General features: G+C 46.7%; 2 protein-coding genes and 1 pseudogene across 2 annotated transcripts in view; all 3 read left to right on the top strand.

Moving 5' to 3' along the window:
* The window catches only part of ULBP3 (UL16 binding protein 3), a 127,459-nt gene extending 110,890 nt beyond the window's left edge, over positions 1-16,569 (top strand). Inside the window, exon 5 of the mRNA XM_066247895.1 lies at positions 16,334-16,569. Coding sequence (XP_066103992.1) covers positions 16,334-16,353 — 20 coding nt within the window. The 3' untranslated portion in view covers positions 16,354-16,569. The remainder of the gene's footprint in view (positions 1-16,333) is intronic.
* On the top strand, positions 1,167-1,345 carry LOC136316552 (U1 spliceosomal RNA; annotated as a pseudogene).
* Positions 16,570-17,107: 538 nt separating the features above from the next.
* Positions 17,108-17,651, top strand: LOC136316235 (maturin-like). The gene has a single exon (XM_066248162.1). The coding sequence runs from the start codon at positions 17,183-17,185 to the stop codon at positions 17,576-17,578; it is 396 nt and encodes a 131-aa protein (XP_066104259.1). The 5' UTR covers positions 17,108-17,182; the 3' UTR covers positions 17,579-17,651.
* Positions 17,652-24,942: the final 7,291 nt, after the last annotated feature.

Raw genomic sequence — 24,942 nt, 5'->3', positions numbered from 1 at the left:
TATAGCATAGAGGAGGGATGTCACCTCGAGCTCCTCATATAAAATTTGGTCCTATACAATATCATTTGTGGAAAGTAGCCATGGCACTTAAACATATGTCAGTATGGAAAGGAAAAATCTGGAGAAATTATTCTTCTAATTATATTATGTTAATCTTTAAGAAGAATGAAACACATTTCATATCTGCTTGTGTTAGATTACCTTATATGTTTGTTATAGGTGAAACCAAATAGACAGCTGAAAATTATTCAATAACTTGTAATAAGTGTGCTTTTTATACATGTATTAACTCTTCTATTCTTTTTAATGAAAATAGTCAAAGTCTTTACATTTTAAGAACCTGAACAGGAGTCTGGATCCCAGTACAGATGCATCGGATGTGGCAGGGTTCCCCTTCCATGATGCTGTTACAACATCTTATTAAGTCCTTGAAGCGAACCAAGAGACTAGTTAGACTGATCATCACCATCATTACAGGACTAATAGCTGTAACCACCGTGGCTGATGTATCTGGATTTGCATTACATCAAAGTATACAGACTGTGGACTTTGTGCAAAAATGGCATGAAGATTCTGAACTGTGGACTTCTCAATAATATATAAATAGTAAAATTAATACTAAAGTTAATGATTTAGAACAGACTATGATTATGTTAAAAGATCAAATTGTTAGCCTGCAAAGACAAATTAAGCTAAGATATGACTAGAATGTAACTACTTTTTGTGTTACCCCTATTCCTTAAAATCATAATTATTTTAGAAAAATGTTAAAAAGCATTTGTTAAATCATGATAATATGACTAAAGAAATCACCAAATTACAAAGACATATTCATGAAGCTTTTCAAAGAAAATTAGAAATTCTAACATGTCAACCTATATTGAAGGGGTTAATGGATAATTTATCGCAATTACATCCTATTGAATATATTAAAGGATTTTGGGGATCCACTGTAGGACTTTTTATAATAGTATTAATTCTATGTTTTCTTTTATATGTAGTATGTCAACGAATCAAAACAAGAGAAATAAAGGATGAACGGCTGAAGGCTGTGTCTTCCGTGGTGCTTCGTAACATTGAACATAAACAAAAAGGGGGAAATGTAGCAGAATAACCCATTGAATGGCCTTGAATGGGAACACAGCCAACAAGAAAAGAATCCTTGTATACTTACCTGTCAGGGGAGATACCATGATCACGAAGGTGGTTTTCCCAGGGCGAGGCTTATCCATTGCACTCTGGATGTGCTGACCCCTGCGATTTCCCCAAATGTGGGAAACTCGACTGCGTAATTTGTGGTAGTGGGGGACTGCGAAAAAAAAAACAAAAAACAAAAGAATCTTTTGCCAAGAGAATTGTTTTGTGACTTGAAGGCAGGTCACTGAAACAGGTCTATGTGACCGAAGGCAGTTGCTGGGCTTTTTTTCTCAATAAAACATTCTCATAAGATTTCCGTTCCTTGCTCATCTTCTTTAGCTATTAGAGAAATGCAAATCAAAACTGCAATGAGATACCACCTCACACCTGCTCGATTAGCTATTATTAGCAAGACAGGTAATAGCAAATGTTGGAGAGGCTGTGGAGAAAAAGGAACCCTCATACACTGTTGGTGGGAATGTAAAATAGTACAACCATTATGGAAGAAAGTATGGTGGTTCCTCAAAAAACTAAAAATAGAACTACCTTATGACCCAGCAATCCCTCTACTGGGTATATACCCCAAAAACTCAGAAACATTGATACGTAAAGACACATGCAGCCCCATGTTTATTGCAGCATTGTTCACAGTGGCCAGGACATGGAAACAACCAAAAAGCCCATCAATAGATGACTGGATAAAGAAGATGTGGCACATATACACTATGGAATACTACTCAGCCATAAGAAATGATGACATCAGAACATTTACAGCAAAATGGTGGGATCTTGATAACATGATACGAAGCGAAATAAGTAAATCAGAAAAAACCAGGAACTGCATTATTCCATACGTAGGTGGGACATAAAAGTGAAACTAAGAGACATTGATAAGAGTGTGGTGGTTACGGGGGAGAGGGGGGGAAAGGGAGAGGGAAAGGGGGAAGGGGCGGGGCACAAAGAAAACAAGATAGAAGGTGACAGAGGACAATCTGACTTTGGGTGATGGGTATGCAACATAATTGAACGACAAGATAACCTGGACTTGTTATCTTTGAATATATGTATCCTGATTTATTGATGTCACCCCATTAAAAAAATAAAAATATTATAATAAAAAATAAAAATAAAAAAAAAAAGATTTTTGTTCCTTTCAAGGTTATCCCTTGAGATAAAGAGAGGAATGTTGTGGGAACCATAGAAGCAATAGCAATTAATGCCTTTTGATATTATATTATTATTAAGCTATCATGCAGGTGTACTCCATGTATCTTTAAGTAAAAGTTATGTTTGATGTTATGCTAATTTCTCAGTAAATAAGCTCTTTGAAATCTTATAAATAAAAATAGGACAAAAAAAAAAATAGGACAAAGCTCGAACTCGAGGCCATTTGCCTGAGCGAGCGGTGGTCCTTTGCTAGTTCACAATGATCTTGTCTGCCGATCTCTCTCTCTGCTCCCCCCAACTCACAACAACAGGCATGGGTGCTCTGTGTCAAGATCAAAGGTAGTATGATGATCAAAATGATCAGGAATGTCAGAAATCGAGATAGGCCTGACCAGGCAGTGGCACAGTGGATAGAGTGTCGACCTGGGATGCTGAGGACTCAAATTTGAAACCCCAAGGTCACAGTCCTGATCGTAGGGTCACTAGCTTGAGTGTGGTATCATAGACATGGCCCCATGGTTGCTGGCTTGAGTCCAAGGTCGCTGACTTGAGCCAGGGGTCACTGGCTCAGCTGGAGCCCCCCAGTAAGGCACATATGAGAAAGCAACTAAGGTGCTGCAATGAAGAATGAATGTCTCACCTCTCTCTCTCTTCCTGCCTGTCTGTCCCTGTCTGTCTGTCCCTCTCTCTTAAAAAAATAAATATATAAAGCAATTGATACAGGGTTCCACCACACAGAGCTATGACTATGGGTCATATAACAGGGTCATCTTAAAAGCAAAGCACGCCTGACCTGTGGTGGCGCAGTGGATAAAAGCGTTGACCTGGAAATGCTGAGGTCGCTGGTTCGAAATCCTGGGCTTGCCTAGTCAAGGCACATATGGGAGTTGATGCTTCCAGCTCCTCCCCCCCTGTCTCTCTCTCCTCTTTCTCTCTGTTTCTCTCTCCCTCTCTCTCTCCTCTCTAAAATGAATAAATAAAATAAAATAAAAATAAACGCAAAAGCAAAGCAGATGAAGAGCCAACCTGGATACTTAGTGCTTGATTTAAGTAATTAAAATAAACATGGACAAAATATGAGGATGGATGATCAGGAGGCTGAAAGCAACCTCCCAACAAATGACTGAATCTTTTACCCGGTTTCCAGAACTGAGCCACTTCGCAGGCACAGACTCATTGCTGGAAGGACAGGCCAGGCTGCAATGAGAAGGCCCTTTCAACCCCACAGCAAGTGCAGAGTCCTGCAGGCCTTCCCCAAAGACCCACATGGCCATTGGCTCGAGTGTGTGGAAACCAGGAAGCAGAAACTACTCACACATTCAGAGTTGACCTTATCATGAGTTGACATCATCCACAGAAATCTAAAGTGATGCATGGGGGCCAGGTAGTAAATAGACACCTGTCCCAGGTCCTGCTCACAGAGGAGCTGTTGGTCCTTAGAGCACACAGTGGTCATTTCACATTTCCCAGGTTTGTAACAGGAATGTAATACATTTGTCGTTATTGAATTACTTGTGGGCTGAGGGCTACTATACTAGGATAATTTAAGTATAATATTCTCAAACTGTCTTCCTTTTTCTCTAAATAGAATATCAAAACAGTATTTTGTCTTGGATACAATGATAGACATGAGCACCAACTTTAAACCCTAAAGGATAAATGGCATGATACATATCCTGTAGATATTTAGTAACAGTCTGATCTGGAGACTTTTTTTGTAAACGCTACTAAATATTTTAAGCTGTGCAGACCATAGGTCTCTTTACAACTACTCAACTCTGCTGCTGGAGCATGAAAGAAGCCATAGACAATACATGAATGATTGAGTGTAGCTGGACCTGCCACTAGGGCCCTGTGACCCACAGAATCTAGGATATAGAGGTATCTGTCCCAGGAAAAGTTACTATGTGGACTTCAAGGCATCTTAATTGGAGAATCAGATAACAGACCCACAGGGCAGAAGAAAGGCCTTGACACCTGCAACAGGGAAATGCACACCATTTAAAAGGGCCTGACAGAGATGAGATCTCTGGCTCTGAGATATCAGTTTCCCATCATAAGCGTAATTAGTTAAGTAGGCTGAGTGCTCATAAGACAAAAGTGAATTTTCTGGCAGTGAAATGAGCAGGGTCACAGGGAACAAATGTGATGCAGAAGCAGGTAGCTTCCATCTTGACATCAGAAATGTACCAGCGCCACCCTCAGCTCACACCCATAGCTTCATGCAGTGTCCCTCATGGCCCCTTCCACGAAGCAATCCAGTCTACAGAAAGGAGGGGAGCACTGACCCCTACCTGGGGGACCCACAGCTTCTCACATTCACTCCACCTAGAAGTCACAAACGGGATATGGGATGCTTCTGATTTTCCAGAACCAGTAGAGTATCCTGGGAGATGATTCCCCAAGGGTGTGGCCACCCATATCTGTAAAATCCTACATACCCTAAATTTAGGGTGAGCAAGCTAGGTGAGTGGCCATCTGGTCCCCCAATTGTTTGCATGTGTTTTTGGCTGCTTTTGTACCACGAATAAGGGGATCCTAGTGCATACAGAGAGACGCCAAGAGTTTTGTAAAGACAAAGGTATTTACTATTTGCCCTTCATAGAAACAGTTAGTAGGACCTGTCTGACTCTACGACCATTGCATGCTGCTGCCTTCTGAGTAGGTGGGAAATGTGGGTGTGGGACCAAAGAGTAGGGTGAGAGTGCCCTTCTTTTCCAGTCTGATTTTCAAGGTCATATTTTGGAAAGATGTGTTTCCTGTCTGGCCAGGTGCAGAGGCTTTTGCTGGGTGTGTCCTCTGGCAAAGGGATAAGGAGCCACTTGGTGGAGAGAGTGATTAGTCATTTCACAGATGGGAAGTCATTGCAGGCTCTGGTGTTCTTGGGACCCCAACTTATGAATAAAGCTGGTGGGCTGGGGGCAGGAGGGGGGGCAGTGACTCTTGAGGGAACGTGGTGGTGAATGAGCCTGGGCTGGGTGGCAGAGCGGCTGGGGTGTTCAAGGGTGGAGAGGAGTGGGGATAACTGAGGGGGTGCGGGGCAAGTGCTGTGAGTAGAGCAGGGGCTAAGGTTGGCTGTCTGTGGGTCGCGACCCTGAGGGAACTCCTCCACCTCATAGGACAGGGGTCCCCAGTTCCCTAGAGGTAAGAGGTGAACTGGGGGAGGGGAGCGGCCTGGGGATGTGGGGGGGGGGCGAGCGCCCTCTTTTCCTCCTCTCTTCCCCCCTGAGCACTTACACACATTACTTCTGCCCAGACACCTTGCCCAGGTACCCCTTATTGTCTGAAAGACAACACCTTGCCCAGGACGCCTAGGCGGAAATAAACCCACAGAGATTATGGAGGAGGTGGGTAAGGCGCCAAGCTGCTGGAAGGTTCTCTAATGGCCATGGAAACTCCATCTCCTTCCTGGAGCTTAATGCCCCGCCATCACTATCCTTCCCCCTGGCCCCCTCTCCCCAGTCACCCCACTGAAGGTTACATCCTGAACTCAGGGTCGTGAACGCAGAGACAGCAGCCTGGCAGGATACAACAGCACCCAGGACCAGGGGGACAGGACTGAACTTGGAGTCCGCGGCCGCACCAAAGGGAGACACAGTTCTGAGAGACACTCTGCTAGAAAAAGTGTCCAGGAGAGCTCCTTCCACCACCTGTCCCAGCCGTCCATGCTTTCCTGACAAGGAGAGAGGTGGAGAAAGGGATCTGGATAAAAATTGTTACCAGGCAAATGCATCCACAGAGCAGAAGGAAGGAGAGAGACTGAATTCACAGCCCCAGTGCCCTCTGCACCCTCCTCTCACGAACCCCCGCCCCCAGCCCTAACCAGTCCCTGACCCGCCTGCCGCCAACCCACCCCACCACACCCCACCACACCAGCCATCACCAACCCACCCTGGCCCGACTCAGCCTGCAAACTCCACCAACACCAGCACCAGCCCCCCACCCCTGCGCGGTCCTTGCCCATCCCGACCCCCCGACCCCCGCACCATGACCCCACCACCGTCTGATACTGGTTCGGTCCGGTCTCAACCCCCCACACCAACTGCTGTGGGCACTCCACCCTGCCTACCAGCTCTATGACACCCTTCTCCCTCCCCCACCCCACCCCACTGAAGGTTACGGCCCGAGCTCACTATCCTGAGCCCAGAGACAACCCCCTGCCGAGGGACAGTCAGCAGCACAGCAGGAGCCGGAGGAGAGAATAAACCCGGAGCCCGTGGTCCGCACCAAGGAGAGGAACTCAGGGAGGCGAGCCACTCTATTCTGGCTGGCGCAGGGCTGTATGCGAGTATTAAGAAAATCTGTCCGGGAATGTTCTTCTCAGAGCCTTGTCCAGATCGGTTAATGCTTTCCGGAGGCGTTCCGACCAAAAAGGCCCTGCCGGTTGTGCCTGCGGAGGATCAGAAGTGAAGGATCTCGAGGGCATGTATGGCCCTGAGCAGCCTGTGGATACAGCCTTGACCTGGGATGCTCAGGACCCAGGTTTGAATCCCCCCCAGTCTCCGGCTTGAGCTCTGGTTGAGCATGGACTCACTCTGATTTATAAAATAAATGTCATGGGAATGTAATGTACACAGGGTGACTATAGTAAATAACATACACAAATATAAAATCTTGTACAAAAGAAACAAACATAATGTTGTATATCTATTATATCTCAGAGGGAAAAAAGGGTTTCAAAAAGGAAAACTGAAAAAATGAAGATTCTTTTGGGGGTGGAAAATGATAGTGTATGCCTCTATTATGGGTTTAATTGAGTCTCCCCTAAAAATTTGTTAAGTCCTAACTGGTACTTGTGAATGTCATCGTATTTGGAAACCAGGTCTTGGCAGATGTAATCAAGTGAAAATGAGGACATTAGGGTGAACGTTCATTCAATGTGACTGATGTCCATGTAAGAAGAGAGACAGTGGCAGGCAGGGAGAACACCAGGTGAGAACATAGACATGCAGAAGAAGGCCCTGTGACAACAGAGGCAGACATTGGCCTTAGCAGCTGTAAGCCAGGGGCTGCCGCCAGGGACATCCAATAGCTAGGAGAGGGAGTGTGGTTCTGTGGACATCTGGATCTCAAATTCTAGCCTTCAGAACTGGGAGAGAATACAATTCCATGTTTTGCTTATTTCTTTCTCTATTTTATTGAGATATAATTGACATATTATATTAATTTCAATGTACAACATAATGATTTGTGTATATTGTGAAAATATCACCACAATAAGTCTATTTAATGTCCATCACCACATAGTTACAATTTTTTTCTTTTGATGAGAAGTGTTAGATTTACTCTCCTAATAACTTTCCCTTCACCAGATAGTAGTATTAACTATAGTCATCATGCTCTACTACATTACATCCCCATGACTTGATTATCTTATACCTGGATGATTGTGTCTTTGATTGTAAAAAAAGCAATGATTTTTAAAGTAGGAATGGAAATAAGAAAAGATAAGGTGATAACACAATGGGGCGCAGAAGGCCTGAGGGAAGGGAAATGCACAGGCGGATTAAGGTCGACTGAGGCTCTGGGAGCAGAAGAAAATATTGGGCCCCTACATTAGAAAAAAAGTGTAAAGGTGGGGTTTTACGGGGCCAGGGCACGGTCCGGGTAGGCCTGCCATTATATCCTCCTATGAGGAAATGGGAAATACCACAAGAACTATGACCCATCTGGGCTCCAGGCACTCGCCCCGCGCCGGGACCGGCGCCGCCCGGCTTCAGCCCCGCACCGCCACGCCACACGTCACCAACTTCCATCCGTCCCCTTCTTTCCTCCTCCCCGCCCCGTCGCTGCCCGCGTGTCTGGCCCCGCTCGCTCGGTCGCGCACCTCCTCCCCGCCCAGTCGCAGCAGCCACTTGAAAACCTGCGGCCAGCTCTGAATCGCCGCACTACTCCTCGCTCCTTGCAAGCTGACCGCGCCACAGTAGGGTCCCCGCCTGGGCTTCTGTCCGGGGTCAGGATGACTGCGCCGGCCAAGTGCAGCCGGGTCTTCCTGCGCCTGCTGCTGCTGCTGTCCTGTGTCAGGGCTGCGCCCGCCGTAAGGTCGGGGCTGGGACCTCCGAGAAAGGTACGGATATCAATACGGGAACCGGAGGGAGAAGCCGGGGAGAGAGGAGCTGGGGGTGGGGAGTTAGAGCCGGGTGGGGCAGCGGAGATGCCCGCGGTGGGGTTCCGACCGTCCCGGTGGTGCCGGTGGTGGCACCGCCGTCCCCTCCTCTAACATCCCCCGCGATCAGTCACTGCTCCTCACTTCGACTCAGAACGATGTTTACCCAATTCTTTGGTGTAAAAACCAGCAGTGCCTCCAACACCTTACCATTTGGAAGTGACCCTAATTCCTCCACTCGTGGCCCCTTATCCCCCTCGCTGAGGACACCCTCCAAAAAACCTCTGCACGTGGCCCGCGGAACCTAAAGCAAGAGGGACCAGAAGCACATTTTTGCAAAGTGTAGCAGTGAGAAGGACGGTAAGGAAGGGCACTCTTCCCTCCCAAACCCACATTGTCCACCTCCTGAAAAGAAAAGCACCTAAAGGTCCTACGTGCAGGAAGCAGTCTGCAAACTTTTTCTTCTCTTCTTTCTTTTTTTTTTTATTTTTTGGGGTTGGTTTTTTTTTTTTGTATTTGAAAATCTTCATTTTTAATTACACTGCCATCCATTGTAACTCTTTTGTTTTATTTTTTCAATTACCATTTACATTCCATATTACTTTGTATTAGTTTTAGGTGTACAGCATAGTAGCTAGACAATTACATATTTTACTGAGTGTCCCCACCCCGATATTTCAAGTACCTGCCAGGAACATCACACACTTATTACAATATTGTTGACTTAATCTTCTGTGCTGTACTTTACACCCCATAACTATTCTGTAGTTATCAATCTGTTCTTCCAAATCTCTTCACCTTCTTCACCAAGTCTCCCAATCACTTTCTCTCTGCAACTATCAGTCTGTTCCCTGTATCTATGAGTCTGTTTCAGTTTTATCTGTTTGTTTATATTGCTCTTTAGATTCCACATACAAGGGAAATCATCTGGTATTTGTCTTTCTCAGACTGATTTGTTTCACTTAGCATAATATCCTCTAGGTCCATCCGTGCTGTCACAAAGGGTAAGATAGTGAATTGTATGATCTCTGCAGACCACTTACTATCTGTCTGTATGTACTAGGCTCCTCCCTCCATGTTTATGGTTGGAAAGCAGCCAAAGACAACATGCAATGACTGGGGGCCAGATTTAGATACTGCCCTAGATCCTGACCCCACATTGAGGGTGTCCCACATATGGATGCCCTGTCCACTGGGAAATCATCTCCCAGGGTTCCTCCAGTGCGTGTTGAAGGGTGAGAAACATGCCCTCTTTTGACTGTGGCTTCTGGGTGGAGTGACTGTGAGAGGCTGTGGGTCCCAGAGGAAGGGGCCAGTGCTCCCCTGCTTTCTGTAGACTGGATTCCTCAATCCGAGGGGCCATGACAGATACTACCTGAGGCCACAGGTGAGAGCTTAGGGTAGTGCTGCTACATTTCTGGTGTCAAGATCAGCACCACCTGCTTCTACACCTCACTGGTTCCCTGTGCTCCTGCCCATATGATCGCTTGATGAATCACTTCTGTCATGACCACTGAGCTTACCTGACTTAATGATATTCATGATGAGTGACTGACAGCACATGCCCAGAGGCCTCATCTCTACCAGACTCTAGGGCAGGGGTCCCCAAACTATGGCCCCGGCGGGCCGCATGCGGCCCCCTGAGGCCATTTATCCGGCCCCCCTCCGCACACCCGGAAGGGGCACCTCTTTCATTAGTGGTCAGTGAGAGGAGCATAGTTCCCATTGAAATACTGGTCAGTTTGTTGATTTAAATTTACTTGTTCTCATTTTAAATATTGTATTTGTTCCCATTTTGTTTTTTCACTTTAAAATAAGATATGTGTAGTGTGCATAGGGATTTGTTCATAGTTTTTTTTATAGTCCGGCCCTCCAACGGTCTGAGGGAAAGTGAACTGGCCCCCTGTGTAAAAAGTTTGGGGACCCCTGCTCTAGGGCTTTACCAGCAGCCTTTTTACATGGGGTGGATTTCCCTGCTGCAAGTGACAATTCCTTGATTCTGAAGACTGGGGGTCTGTGGTGTAATTCTCTAGTAATAATGCCATAATGTCCCTTGTCCTACCACAGGTATCTCTTATTATAGCTCTATTATTATGGGTCTGTGTCTCTAGAACAAGATTCAGCCTCATTCATCCACTCACGTATTGTCTCTACCGCCTTTCCTGCTACAGTAGCAGTGCTGAGTGGTGGCAACTGAGATCTACCATCTGCAAAGCCTGAAGTATTTAATGGGTACCATTTCTAGCAAATGTGTGGAACAGGCTGGCAATTAAATAGAGGTAGGAAATGATCATACCCCTGAAATCTTACAGAGCCTTTAAGACTGGTACTCTTCTCTGTCATTTTATTCAGAATAAGATACTGTTTTAACAATAAATTTGGAGGAAAAAATGAGAGTTTTAGAAGGTTGTACTTGCATTTCCCTACTGTGTAGCCCTCAACCTACGAGTAATTCACTCACTACGATGATTTCTTTTTTTGTTACAAATCTGGGGAATGTGAAATGACCGCTGTGTGGGTTGCTAAACTAAATGACACCACAATGAGCAGGAGCTGGGACAGGTATCTGCTCATTACCTGGGCCCCACCCCAAGCACCTCTTCAGTAACAGGGCCTCTGATGATATATCCAATCTCTGGGGATGATACCTACTCCCACACTAAGTCCAATATGAATGTCCGGGCAGCTCCTGTTTCCCAGTGTACCCTTACCCAAGTCAGTGACCACATGGTGCTTTGGAGAAGGCCAGAAGGAATCATTGCACTTGTTGTCAACTTGAAGGGTCCCTCCTCATTGGATCCTGGCCTCTCCTTCTATGAATGGGGTCCAGTTCTGAAAAGTGATTCCGTCCCGGAAACTCAGCAAAGTATCAGGCCTCTTTAGTGGTACACTGCTTTTCTCCTGCTAATCACCCGTCTTTGTGTTTAGACTGACTTTATTACTTAAATCCAGTGTTCTCTGGGTTGGCTGTCCATCCATATTGCCTCTAGGATCACTGTATTCTATGAGCCAAAGGGGTAGTCCTCTGTGGGCCAGGCTCTTAGCTGGCATTTCAACCTTCCTCATCATTTCAACTGCTTGTAACAGTTGAACGCCTATATCTCAAATGTATTATTTTAGGATTTTTCATCTCCATCATACTGGGAGCCTATTTCTGGAATACCCTCCCCACCTGCCAATCCCTGCCATCAGAGACAGCCAGCACTGAGGTACAGGACAGTGATGTTGTCCTCAGTGTTGGGAAAGAACAATTTTATTTCTACTCTTCTGGGTTCTTCTGGCTGGTCTAACAGTTAAATTGAAATGAGACACAATAATGGGTGAAAACCAATTAAATGTGGTACATAGAGGAGGTCATTAAAGTATGAGACTCTCTGAAGTGACCAAAGTAAACAGACTTTATATCTTTTAAACAAAGATATCATAAATTTGTGAAGAATTGAAAGAGGTGTTTGGGTTGCAGTAGTCAATTAGAAATGAAGTAAGAAGGTTTGTTTATACAGCCTTCTTGTGCTTCAATTCCCTTTCTCTGGTGCAAAGGACGTCTCTCTAACTCCTAGTACAGGGAAGGTATATGTCACACGAGAGATTTATCTCCTGCTTTCAATGGGACACAAGAGGATCAGTATGTCCTTCTTGCTCCAGTTGTTTCTTAGGTAACTAATTTAAAATAATCAATATGCCAGAGTGGCACAATTAGGGTGACCAGCCTTGAACCCCATCATCACCATGAGTTCTTTATATGAGTTCAGTAAGCAAAGAGTCCTCAGGCCTTCCCTTGAGCACAGTTGGTGAGCATTTCCTGGTTGTTCTGACATTTCATACTCTATCCATTCTCCCGTCCAAGTACTAGCCCTGCTTAGCTTCTGAGATCAGACGAGATCGGGTGCGTTCAGGGTGGGATGGCCATAGTCCTACCGATTCTGACATGTGTATTTCTCTGAGTATTCTAATCCCTCTCTCTACTCTCTGTCTTGGAAGCTCCTAATAATTGTATTCCATGCAGTGTAGCCCTCTTTTCTCCCCAACTCGCAAGGCCCATGCTAGCAGCCTGCAAGCATTCTGTCCCAGAGCCGTGCTGGGTCCCCTGACCGATACTTGTCCATTCTCCTTGTCCGACAATGGGTTCCCTTCCCACCTGCCCCTCATCATCCATTTTCCTCGGGGGTGGCCCCCACGTACCATCTCGGCACAATGCACTGAGCTAGGTCCTGACTCCTCTGGCAGCAAGACCTCTTTCTCCCCAGCCGGCCTGGACATCCCTGGACTGCTGCTGGACTGACTGACGCTGGGTCCTGCCTGGGGGACAGAGGGGACATTTTTGGGGACGTGTACGTTTCTGCCAGTGAGGCCTTGGAGAGCATGATAGAAACCGTGAATGACCCGATGGAAGAGCTTGTAAAGACACTGCTTGAGAGTAAAACCATCGGTAAGTTTCCAGACCCAAACCTGGTGTGAGCAGTGCTGTAGGGTTAGGGAGCTGTGTGTGTGTAAATATTGGAAAGTGGTCCCACCCCAGGGGCCCAGGAGCCAGGGCGGGACACAGAGGACAGAGCAAGATCAGGACACAGGAGGGGAGGGGAGCAGAGAGCTGGATCCGGGGGTGGGGGACCTGTCACAACCTGAGACTGACCTTTTCCCCATGACTGTGGGGACAGGTGTTCACTCCCTACAGGGCGAGATGCGGTGTGAGAAGGAAGCCAATGGAAACAGCGCATTCTGGATATTTGTTATCGAAGGAAAAAAGTCTCTTTAGTTTAATGCAATGACCAGAAATATCAAAGATTTTAATGATGAAGGCAGAAAGTTAAAAGAAATATTGGAAAATAACACATATTTGACACATCTTTTTGTTACGAGTGCAGCTGGAGGCTGTGTGAACGTTCTTAGAGTTTTGGGACCCCAGAATGAAACGTTGGACACAAAAGGTAACTGTGCTGAGGGGCTGAAGTCATAGGTCTCTGGAAATGACATTGACACTGTGTCTGTGTGTCTCAGTGTTGTGTGTGGTTTGAGAAAGTAATCCATTCACGGTGGGGTTTTGGGAAATAGCGGCCATCAGTGTGTCCACCATCCCTCCCTGCGTTCCCTTCTCTCCTCCCAGCCTCTCTTTCTCACTACATGTGGGAGAACTCACCATGGATTTCTTGATGACTCCAAATGTGAGGGCATCATTCTGTTTTCATACCTGTTTCTTTTTCTTTCCTTTTTTCTTTCTTTCTTTTTTTTTTTTTTTTTTTAGCGAGCGAGAGAGGGAGATTGACAGATAAAAACAGACAGACAGGACTGACCAGGTGGTGCGCAGTGGATAGAGCGTCAGACTGGGATGCAGAGCACCCAGTTTCAAGATGCCGAGGTCGCCAGCTTGAGCGCAGGCCTATCTGGTTTGAGCAAAAGCTCATCAGCTTGGACCCAAGGTCGCTGGCTGGAGCAAGGGGTTATTCAGTCTGCTGAAGGCCTGTGGTCAAGGCACATATGAGAAAGCAATCAATGAACAACCAAGGTGTCACAACAAAAAACTAATGATTGATGCTTCTTATCTCTCTCCATCCCTGTCTGTTCCTGTCTATCCCTGTCTCTGACTCCCTCTCTCTGACTCCCTCTCTGTCCCTGAAAGAAAAAAAAAAAAAAAAAAACATAAAAAAAAGAACAGACGCAGGAAGAGAGAGATGAGAAGCATGAATTTTTTATTGCGGCACCTTAGTTGTTGTTTTTTTTTATTGCTTTCTTATATGTGCCTTGAATGGGGGGCTCCAGCTGAGCCAGCAACCCTGGGCTTCAAGCCAGCGACCATGGGGTCATATCAATGATACCACACTCAAGCCAGCGACTCCACACTCTGCTGGTGAGCCCTCACTCAATTCAGATAAGCCCATACTCAAGCCAGAAACCTCAGAGCTTCAAACACGAGTCCTGCCTGACCAGGCGGTGGAGCAGTGGATAGAGTGTCAGACTGGGATGTGGAAGACCCAGGTTCGAGACCCCGAGGTTGCCAGCCTGAGTGCGGGCTCATCTGGTTTGAGCAAAGCTCACCAGCTTGGACCCAAGGTCACTGGCTCGAGCAAGGGGTTACTCGGTCTGCTGTAGCCCCACGGTCAATAAGAGAGAAAGCAATCAATGAACAACTAAGGTGTAGCGACAAAAAATTGATGATTGATGCTTCTCATCTCTCTCCTTTCCTGTCTGTCTATCCCTTTCTCTGACTCTGTCTCTGTAAACAAATAAAACAAAAAACAAACAAACAACAACAACAACAACAAAAAACCACCTCCAATCAGCTCATGGGAGAATTTCTCTACCGTCTTCCTCCTGTGTCACCTCTTCTTCTGTCACAGCAGGGACTGTTGTGGGTATGTTGTGACCCTTCTTCCCACATTAGCTGTATGAGCCCCAAGGGGACAGGGCCTATCTCCTCTCTGTTCCAACCCCAGGATCTGTCACAGTGGCTGTCACATGTAGAGGGGTAGAAACTGTCTGCATTGTAGGAGTAGCTGGAGCAGCAGAGACTGGAGACGGGTCTCCTCAGAATTGGGGTCTGGACAGGATGTCACTCTTGTGTTTCCTTTACAGCTGCACCCACCAAGGCCATAGCCACAGCCACACCAGCCACACCCTCAAAACAGCTGCACCAACCATTGCCTCATCTCAACCCATGAACGTGATTATGACATTCGTCACCCAGATCTTACCTCTGATTGTCACCTGAAATGATCATATTGGGCGTCCTGGCTTCGTTCATACATTAAAAGGTGTGGAGGTAAGAATTGAGTGGAAATTGAAGGGCAGATGGCTTGGAGTGAGGAAAAGGGAAGGCAAATTCCCAGTCTGACTCATATCGTCTCCCTGACTCTTCTCTTTGTGGAAATGAGACCTCATACCACTTTATAGAAGTGACTTGGACAAGCTCAGCCCTGAGATGTGCTGGGTCCTCACTGTTAATGCCAGAGGGGATGGGAGGGCCCACACCCAGGCTTCAGGCCTGTTGATGCTGAAGGGTTAGTGATTTCAGTCCTGACTCAGATTCTCTGGTTGGGGAGTGTGTTTGGGCCCAGTGCGGGGGATGCGGGGACAGCAGGCACACGGGGCATGGGCAGTGCCCCCATTCCAGAGAGCAGCCTGGTGGCTCCCTGTGGTGTCTCCACCGGAAGGGGAATATCCAGGGGGCTCAGAGGAGAGGGGCCAAGTTCTAATCCCAGTAAGAGGGGTGGAAGGCCTTGAACTCACCTCAAAAGGCTGGTTTTAGGGTTGAGTTCCCAGAGAAAGTTGCTTTGGGGACAGCAGGTAAGGCAGCAGGTGAACAGTAGGGACTGTGCAGGACGTGGTTAGCAGGAGACCAGTTCTCCATGGACCCTGGGATTCCTGGCTGAGCCCTGGTGCAATCACCTGGCAGCCAGCCTCCTCAGACTCAGACCCTGAGCCTCGGAGGGGCTGTGTCTTGAGCAGAGGTGACTCGGGAGAGATGTGGGGCTGACCAGGAATGGATGGTGCAGGGCTGGCTCCATCATGCTGAGAGTTTCCCGTGTTGCCAGGTAAAAGGCTGAGAGATGGGAAAGAAGGATGTTGGTCTGCAACCCTCCCCAGTGTCAGGCTGCAGGCCCCTCTCCATCAGAGCTCCCACCAGGCCCGTTAGGCCCTCCCAGACCTGGGAGAATCAGGCCCTGCGTGAAGGGAACAGATTGGTTCATTACTCACGTCAGCTGTGAGCCCAGCAGCTCTGTACAGGCCCTTGGACTAGCTCTGTGATATGCGGAAGGGGGACAGAGGTTGGTGCAGGTGCAGGTCCCAGGGCGGGGGGAAGGCTCAGAGGATACAGGACTTACTGAGTGGAGGGTTCCAGGTGGGGAGTGGTGGGTGCTGCAGCCCTAGGAGAATTGACCCAGGATTTCTGCAGCCACTGGGTCCAACACGCGTTCTTTTCTGCAGGCTGCTGCTGCTGCTGCTGAGAGCCCGTGACCATGTGGTCCATCTCAGCACCTCTCTCTTCTGGTTGGCAGCCTGTGGATGACCTGCTGTTCATTCTCGAACCTTCCAAGTCCAGAGGCCACCGTCAGACCTGGATGAGACAGTAGATGCAACAAACACCTCACGTCCTTTTTGCATTTGCTGATTATCCTCTCTGGTGCTTTTAAAAACATTATGCACTTTCTTCGGTGCTAAGAGATGTAATTCCCACATTTAAAGTGTAGTAGCGACAGTAAGAAATCTCCGGCCTAGCGTGCGGAGGACCCGGGTTCGATTCCCGGCCAGGGCACACAGGAGAAGTACCCATTTGCTTCTCCACCCCTCCGCCGCGCTTTCCTCTCTGTCTCTCTCTTCCCCTCCCGCAGCCAAGGCTCCATTGGAGCAAAGATGGCCCGGGCGCTGGGAATGGCTCTGTGGCCTCTTCCTCAGGCGCTAGAGTGGCTCTGGTCGCAACATGGCGACGCCCAGGATGGGCAGAGCATCGCCCCCTGGTGGGCAGAGCGTCGCCCCTGGTGGGCGTGCCGGGTGGATCCCGGTCGGGCGCATGCGGGAGTCTGTCTGACTGTCTCTCCCTGTTTCCAGCTTCAGAAAAATGAAAAAAAAAAAAAAAAAGAAATCTCCACAAGGCGGGGAGGAGCCCCGGGACCGGAGGGAGCCCGCGCCGCCCGGCTCCGCCGCCTGCCCGAGAGCTCGCGGAGCGGCGCACTGCCCGCGCGGGAGGAGGGGCCTGAGCAGCGGAGGGCGGGCGGAGGGAGCGGGAGGCGGGTGGCGGAGAGGAGGCTGAGCGAGCGGCGGGCGCGGCGAGCCAGGATGGATTTCCAGCAGCTGGCTGACGTTGCGGAGAAATGGTGCTCCAACACGCCCTTCGAGCTCATCGCTACCGAGGAGACCGAGCGCAGGATGGATTTCTACGCCGACCCCGGCGTCTCCTTCTACGTGCTGTGCCCGGACAACGGCTGCGAGGACAATTTTCACGTGTGGAGTGAGAGCGAGGACTGCCTGCCCTTCCTGCAGCTGGCACAGGACTACATCTCCTCCTGCGGCAAGAAGACGCTCCAGGAAGTCTTGGAAAAAGTCTTCAAGTATTTCAGACCTTTACTGGGGCTTCCGGATGCAGATGACGACGCCTTTGAAGAGTACAGTGCCGACGTGGAGGAGGAGGAACCGGAGGCTGACCACCCCCAAATGGGGGTCAGTCAGCAGTAAACTCACAAGGGCTTCCATCTGACAATGAGTGAGTCCCGTGGCACCCGAGGTGGGGTCGCGGGTCCCTGGGTTAGCTCTTCGAAACAGGACGTCTTGACTCCCCAGCCTCCAAATTAAAAATGAAATACCTTAAAAAAAAAAAAAAAAAAAAAAAGAAATCTCCACAAAGAGATCACTTTCCATACTCTCCCTTCTTTGTGGACGATCAGGTACATCTCTGCATCGTGACCTTGTTCTTGAAAATGACGGTGCCAAACTCAGAACATCAGGGCTTCTCCGTGTCCTCAGACACAATCGTGTATTTTAAAGCATAAAATTATATTTATGAATGTTTTCGTTAGTGACTTATGTAAATATAATGATATCAAAATAAATACCTTTATATTCTAAAAAACTTAATTACTTTAGACTTTTGTTTTATTTTTGGTTTTCTAGAGAATTTTTTTAGTTTATTTCAGCCAAACACTATGTATGCTAAAGACCTAGATCCCAGTGTTCCTGAGAATAACAAGGTTTTTTCTTTCTATGAGCTTTTGTTTGTTTTTCCTTAATCCTTTCACCTTTTTCACCCAGTCCCCCTATCATCCACTCTGACAGCTGTCAGTCTGTTTTTTTGTGTGTATGTCTATGTGTCTGTATTTTTTTGCTAGCTTATTTTATTCATTCAGTTCTACATGTAAGTGAATCATATGGTACTTGTCTTTCTCTGACTGGTTTATTTCACTTGGCATAATGTCTCCAGGTTCATTCATGCTGTCGCAAAAGGTAAGATTTTCTTCTTTTTTACAGCAGAGCAGTATTCCATTGTGCAAATGTGTCAAACACATCTTTTTTTTATCCACTAAGATACTTGTTGGGCACTTGGATGTTTCCAAATTGTGGCTATCGTAAATACTGTTATAGTGAACACTGGGGTACATGTATTCTTTCAAATCAGTGTTTTGAGTTTCTTCTAATACATTCTCAGAGGCAGGATTGCAAGGTTATAAAGCAGTTCCATTTTTAATTTTTATAGGTCTGGCATTGTGTTTTATAACCCCGTAGAGAATGTATGTCATTTCACTCTTCCTCCATGCTAGAGGGTAGATAGTACCAGTGATTCTGCTAGATTTTTCATGGAAATAAAAAGTTTAAGGGTCACTGTTAAATTAACAGGCATCTTGTGTTGGTCTCAGATGTCATGGTGACGCTGTGAGTGCAAACAAACATTCTGAGACTTAAGTGCTGAGAATCTTTCTGATTTCACCCTATTCCTGACCCTCCACAGCAATTCTCCTGTGATCCCAGCCCCCAGCTCACCTCCTGCAGTGAGAAGTAAGTCTTCAAGCAGAAATGCCTCTCTGTCTCAGAGTTGTTCTATTTATTACAAATGATTAGTATTCAGAATATATAACAAACTCCCATAAATAAATAAGTCTACTTCTCCTAAATTAGATAATTACATTTGGGTAAATGCTTGGAGTCAATCTCAGATGATGAATAAGCCTGTGCAAAGATTGTGCCCCAAATCCTCAAGATAACAAGAACAATGGGATACCCTGAAACACCCATGACATTGACCAAATTTCAGCTTATATATGGTTTGTTTTGTTTTGTTTTGTTTTTTTGTTTTGTTTTTTTCATTTTTTCTGAAGCTGGAAACAGGGAGAGACAGTCAGACTCCCGCATGCGCCGGACCGGGATCCACCCGGCACGCCCACCAGGGGCGACGCTCTGCCCACCAGGGGACGATGCTCTGCCCATCCTGGGCGTCGCCATGTTGCGACCAGAGCCACTCTAGCGCCTGGGGCAGAGGCCACAGAGCCATCCCCAGCGCCTGGGCCATCTTTGCTCCAATGGAGCCTTAGCTGCGGGAGGGGAAGAGAGAGGCAGAGAGGAAAGCACGGCGGAGGGGTGGAGAAGCAAATGGGCGCTTCTCCTGTGTGCCCTGGCCGGGAATCGAACCCGGGTCCTCTGCACGCTAGGCCGATGCTCTACCGCTGAGCCAACCGGCCAGGGCCCTCAGCTTATATATGAAGTGGTGGGCAGGGGATGGGATATCAGGCATTCTCTTACTTTGTTAACAGAAGTATAATGGAGTTACTCCCTTTATATATGTCACTGCCTCCCAGCAATGGATGAAGACATCCTATTATACAGAAGTTCCTGTGTGAGTCCCAGACTGGCAAGCATGGGCCAAAAAGCATGGAGGCACATGGTTGTGTAGTCTAGTGTGTGTGTCACAGCAGAAAATGAACAATAATACCCTACTCAAGTAGAATACATTTTTCAATGTTGATTAAAGATTTCTGACCCTCCCTACTTGAGGAAGAACAATCTCAACTATCAGAAATGAAACAACGAAAATGCCCAATTTAATACAGGCAGCCCCTGGGTTATGGAAGAGATAGGTTCTGTAGGTTCTCAGGTTGAATTTGTGTGCACGTTGGAACAGGTACATTTACCTGTTAAATGCAACTTAGATGTTTGTTTTAACATAGCATTTATTTTTTACCTTTCTGGGATTATACATGAATACTTTTAAACCTGCAAGACCTACCTCATTCATAACCCAGGGACTGCCCTACTTTTAAACCCTTCATATATGTATTTGAGGATGACTGACTGACATACATAATTACATTGGCCGCTTAAATCTGAATCTCTCTACATTCTTGTAAAAATTACACAGAGCAACTAAAAATGCAAATAAAAAACTATACCCCACATCTTCAGTGTATCAAGGAAATGAGGAATACCTAAATCCTTCATTTCCTTTGAGTCTAAAGGACGTTATCAAACAACTGTTGAAACTTGAATGGGCTCTCAGGATTTGATAGCTGTAATGTGTTGATGTGAATTCCACTGTGGTCACTGTACTGAGGTGATATTGGAGAGGGTCTCGGTTTGTAGGGGATACACACTAACGTACGTGGTATCACAGGACATCACAAAAGATGAAGGGACTTCAGGTGACAGCTTACTGTCATGTGGCTCAGGAAGAAAAGTTCTCTGTACAGTAGTACCACAAGTTCTGGATCAGTGTATGCTTGTTTCAAAAGGTTTTATTTTTTAAAAAATGGTATTGAAGGAAAACATGATTTTCAGAATTTGTTGTAAGAAGGTAAATAGCTCCACAATTAACACCAATCCTGTTGCATCTTCAGAGACAGTCCCCGTGTTCCCTTCTCCCCTCTATGCTGGGGCCTTGGTCAGCTCCTCCCTCACCCACCTCATCAGCGTGGTCAGCCCAGGCTGCAGGGGGAGGTGGGCAAAGTCACCATTACAGGCCTGACCCTCACTGGGATGCGGGAGCTTCCAAGTAACCGAGTCAGAGAAAAGAGCTTTGCAAGTTTTCTGAAATAGATCCGGTGTGAGTGTATGTGTGTGCACGTGCATGATTCCACCTCTGTGTCCATTTCACCTCCTGAAATCTCTTCTGCATTACCTTAAGGTCAAGCTACTGGCCTATCTGCTGTTCCTCATCATGACTCTAGAATCTCTGTTCACAGACTTCAATGTGTGGATGGATAGATACATACTAGACACATATATAGTCAGACAGATGTATTACAAAGAATTTGCTCATGAGATTATGAATGCTGTCAAGTCCAGAACCTGCAGTGTAGGCCGCCATACTGGAGCCCAGGGGGCAGTGGTGCACATGAAGCCTGAAGGAGGTCTCAGGGGGACCAGATGTGGCCATTATCCAGTTTGCTGGCCCCAGACTCAGGGTACATAGGGTGTTCCAGATGTGGGTGACCATTCCCCTAGGAAATCATCTCCCAGGATGCCTCTGGCCTGTGTTGAAGAGTCCTGTCTGTGGCTTCTGGGGGAGTGAATGTGAGATAATGTGGTTCCCCCAGGAAGGGGCAACGGCTCCCCCCTTTCTATACACTAGATTTCCTGGTTCAAGGGGCCATGAGAGACACTGCATGAAGCCATAGGTATGAGCTTCAGGTTTTGCTGCTGTATTTCCGGTGTCAAGATTGGGCCACCTACTTCTGTATCTAATTTCTTCCCTGTGATCCTAGTCATTTCAGTGTAGGAAAATAACTTCTATTTTATGACTGCTGAGATTATATGATCTAAGGACTCAGTATATTGAGACCTGAAACCATAGCAGAAGCCACTTGAATTTATTTATTTATTTGCTTATTTATTTATTAATTTAGTGAGATGGTGAGAGAGCAGGGTCAAGAAGAGGAAGAAGAGGAAGAGAGAGAGATGAGAAGCATCAACTCGTAATTGTGGTACTTTAGTTTTTCATTGATCTTCATAAATTCCTTGACCAAGGGGCTCCAGCTCAGCCAGTGACCCCTTGCTGAAGCCAGCGACCTTGGGATCATGTTGATGACCACATACTTAAGTTGGTTACTTCGGGGTTTCGATCCTGGGACCTCAGCATCCCAGGTTGACGCTGTGTGCACGGCACCACCGCTGGTCAGGCCAGAGCCATATGTAAAGGTGAGAGTTTCCTGCTTTAGGTGGCACGGCCTTGCTTCTGACCCTGTGGCTCTAGATCGTGATTCTCCACTCAGGATGCCGGGAAGTCCACATGAGCACTGTCTCCGCCCACCCATACCCCCAGTGCCCTAGGACGGTGGGGCTCAGGCCCCTGTGGCAGGTCCGGCCTCGCTCACGCAGTCATGTGCTGTGTACGGTGCCTCGTGCTCCCGCAAAGCTGAGTAGTTACAACAAGCAGTTTGTTGTAAGCAAACGTAGGACATAGACTTCTGTTCGGGGTGAGGAACTGCAGAGGGGGACAGCCGGAACGGACTGAGCTGTGCAGATCCCCACGTTGGAGGGGACTGCGAGTCCAGCTCCCCAGAGGGTTCCGCCACTGCGCGGAAGCAAGAAGTACGGATTTGCCGCAAGCATAGCCATGGAGGGTAACCTCCTTCCTCCCACCAAAGACACCACTATACACTGCTGACCTACGTGGGTGAGGGACCCCTCTGAGCCGGAAGGGGAGGAGAGAGGGGAGTGAGTACCCCGGGGCCTCAGGGGAGCAGAAAGCCCTGGAGAAACGGCTTCTCTCCAGCTACACCCAGGGGCCTGGGGAGGGACGTCCATGACTGAGGGGAGGGGGAGGCCGGGAAGCAGGCAGGGAAGGGAGGGTGTTCCCGGTGGCTGCACTCCCCACAAGCAGGGAGCACCCCACCCTGGATGTCCCTTCCAGGTCCCTGGGCAACACCACCCCAACAGCAAGTGCAGTGAGAAGCCACACCTCCCCACCCTGTGCAGCTGGCTCCAAATGGGCATTTTTGGGGCAGTGTGAGAGCCCCCGCAGACAGAGAGGGCACCCTGAAAACAGGCCGTGACCATGTGCAAGGGACAAACCACAGAGTTGAGCTATAGCATCCACCTTTTGAAAAATAAAACAGAAGTGTCTTTTAGTTGTATAAAAAGAGAGAAAATATAAATGGTAAGAATTGTGCCATAAGGTGGAGGAAGAAGAGTGAAGCAGTGTACACGATGGAGTCAGAGAACCACAGATACTCACCACCACCTAACAGAATCAGGGGGTGTCTAATTCATCATGTGCATATTTTGTAGCTTCCAAGACTACACGATTAATGACAAATCAAGGAAATATTCCATTGCAAAATAAATAATAGTTCTCCATAAACTAAGCTTAAAGGCCCAGAAATTTGTGATTTAGCTAATAAATAAATTCAAATTGCTGTATGAAGAAACTCATTGAGCTACAAGAAATCTCAGAAAAACAATTCAATGAAATCTTACAAAAAATATATATCATCAAAATGAGGTTTTTACCAGAGACAGAAATTGCAAAAAAGAATCAGATTGTGGAGCTGAGGAACGCAATGGATGGAATAAAAATGCAACAGAACACATCCACAGCAGAGTAGAGCCAACAGAAGAGAGAATAAGTGAGTTTGGGGCCAGGAAATCTGAGATAACTCAGTTACAGGAGAACAAAGGAGAAAAGAAAGGAGAAAAAGTGAAGAAAGCCTACATGGTATATGAAATTTTGTGAAAAGAAAAATATAAAAACAATCAGGGTTCTAGAAAAAGAGAGAAAGGAGTAGAAAACTTATTTACAGAAATAATAGCTCAGAAGCAGCCCAGACCTGGGGAGAGAACTGAGCGTTCAAATACATGCAGTTGATAAATCATCCTGTTATCTCAGTGCAAAAATACCTTCTCCAAGGCACATGAAATAAAATTATCATAATTTAAAAATAAAGACAGAATTTTAAAAGCAGTTACATAAAAAAAAGATTGTTACCAGTACAGGAACCCCCATGAGGTTATCAGCTGTTTGCTTAGCAGAAACCCTAAAGGTCAGGACAGAGTGGAGTGACTTATTCAAAATGTCCAAAGAAAATGTTGCCAACCAGAAGTACCCAATCTGACAAAGTTATTCTTCAGATATGAAGGAGAATTCATTTCCTTCACAAACAAAAGCTGAGGGAGTTCATCACTAGGCCTGCTTCTCCAGAAATGCTGGAAGGAACTCTTTATACTGAACTAAAGACCCTACTGACCAACATGGAAACACATGAAAGTGAACGACACGCCGGGAAAGTGAATGCACAGTAAGACGCAGAGAGCTCCAATCTGTAAGAAGACGGTGTGCTAACCCCGTAACTGTAGTATAAAACTCAGAGGAAAAGAGAACTAAAGTAATTATGGATCCTATAATGCTGACAAATACACAATCTAAAGAGAGGTAAATGAGGACATCAAACATAAAACAAGGGAATGAAAGGGAGAAGCTTTTGTAGACAGAGTTAAGTTGTCATCAGCTTGAAGACTGTTTTATCCATGGAATGTCTCATGTAGACGTCATGGTCAGCACAGCGCCACACCTGGAGCCCAGGCCCTGAAGATAAGGACGGGGGAGGCAGAGCACCCAGCACAGACAGTCCCAAGTCACAAAGGTAGACAGAAACAGAAGGAAAAGAAACCACGCAAATAAACAACCAGGAAGCAATTTATAAGATGCATTTGAGGGTCTTCACATATCAATAAATCTAAACGGAAATGGATTAATGTCACCACTTAAAAGTCACAGAGTGGCTGGATGAATAATATTTTTCAAAGACCCAACTAGATGCTGCCTACTAGCCTTTAAAGACACCATAGGCCCGAAGTGAAGGGATGGAAAAGGATGTTTTATGCAGGGCGAAACCAGAAGAAAGCAGGGGTAGCAATATATTAGTATCAGACAACAATTTATAAACTAAAAAGAGTAGCAAGAGGCAAAGAAGAGCATCATATAATAATAAAAAATACATATTACAATGTACCCACAATGGAGGACCTAAGTATATTTAGAAAATACTAAGAGATCTGAAGGGAGAAATGGACAACAATACAATAATAGTAGGAGAATTCAATACTTTACTTTCAAC

Source organism: Saccopteryx bilineata, chromosome 12, assembly GCF_036850765.1.
Source record: "Saccopteryx bilineata isolate mSacBil1 chromosome 12, mSacBil1_pri_phased_curated, whole genome shotgun sequence".
In the NCBI taxonomy this organism is placed as follows: Eukaryota; Metazoa; Chordata; class Mammalia; order Chiroptera; family Emballonuridae; genus Saccopteryx; species Saccopteryx bilineata.
This window is presented reverse-complemented; position numbering and strand designations above follow the sequence as displayed.

Excerpts from the sequence above, each read along its gene's own strand:
- LOC136316235 (XM_066248162.1), top strand. The coding sequence starts at position 17,183 with ATGGATTTCCAGCAGCTGGCTGACGTTGCGGAGAAATGGTGCTCCAAC.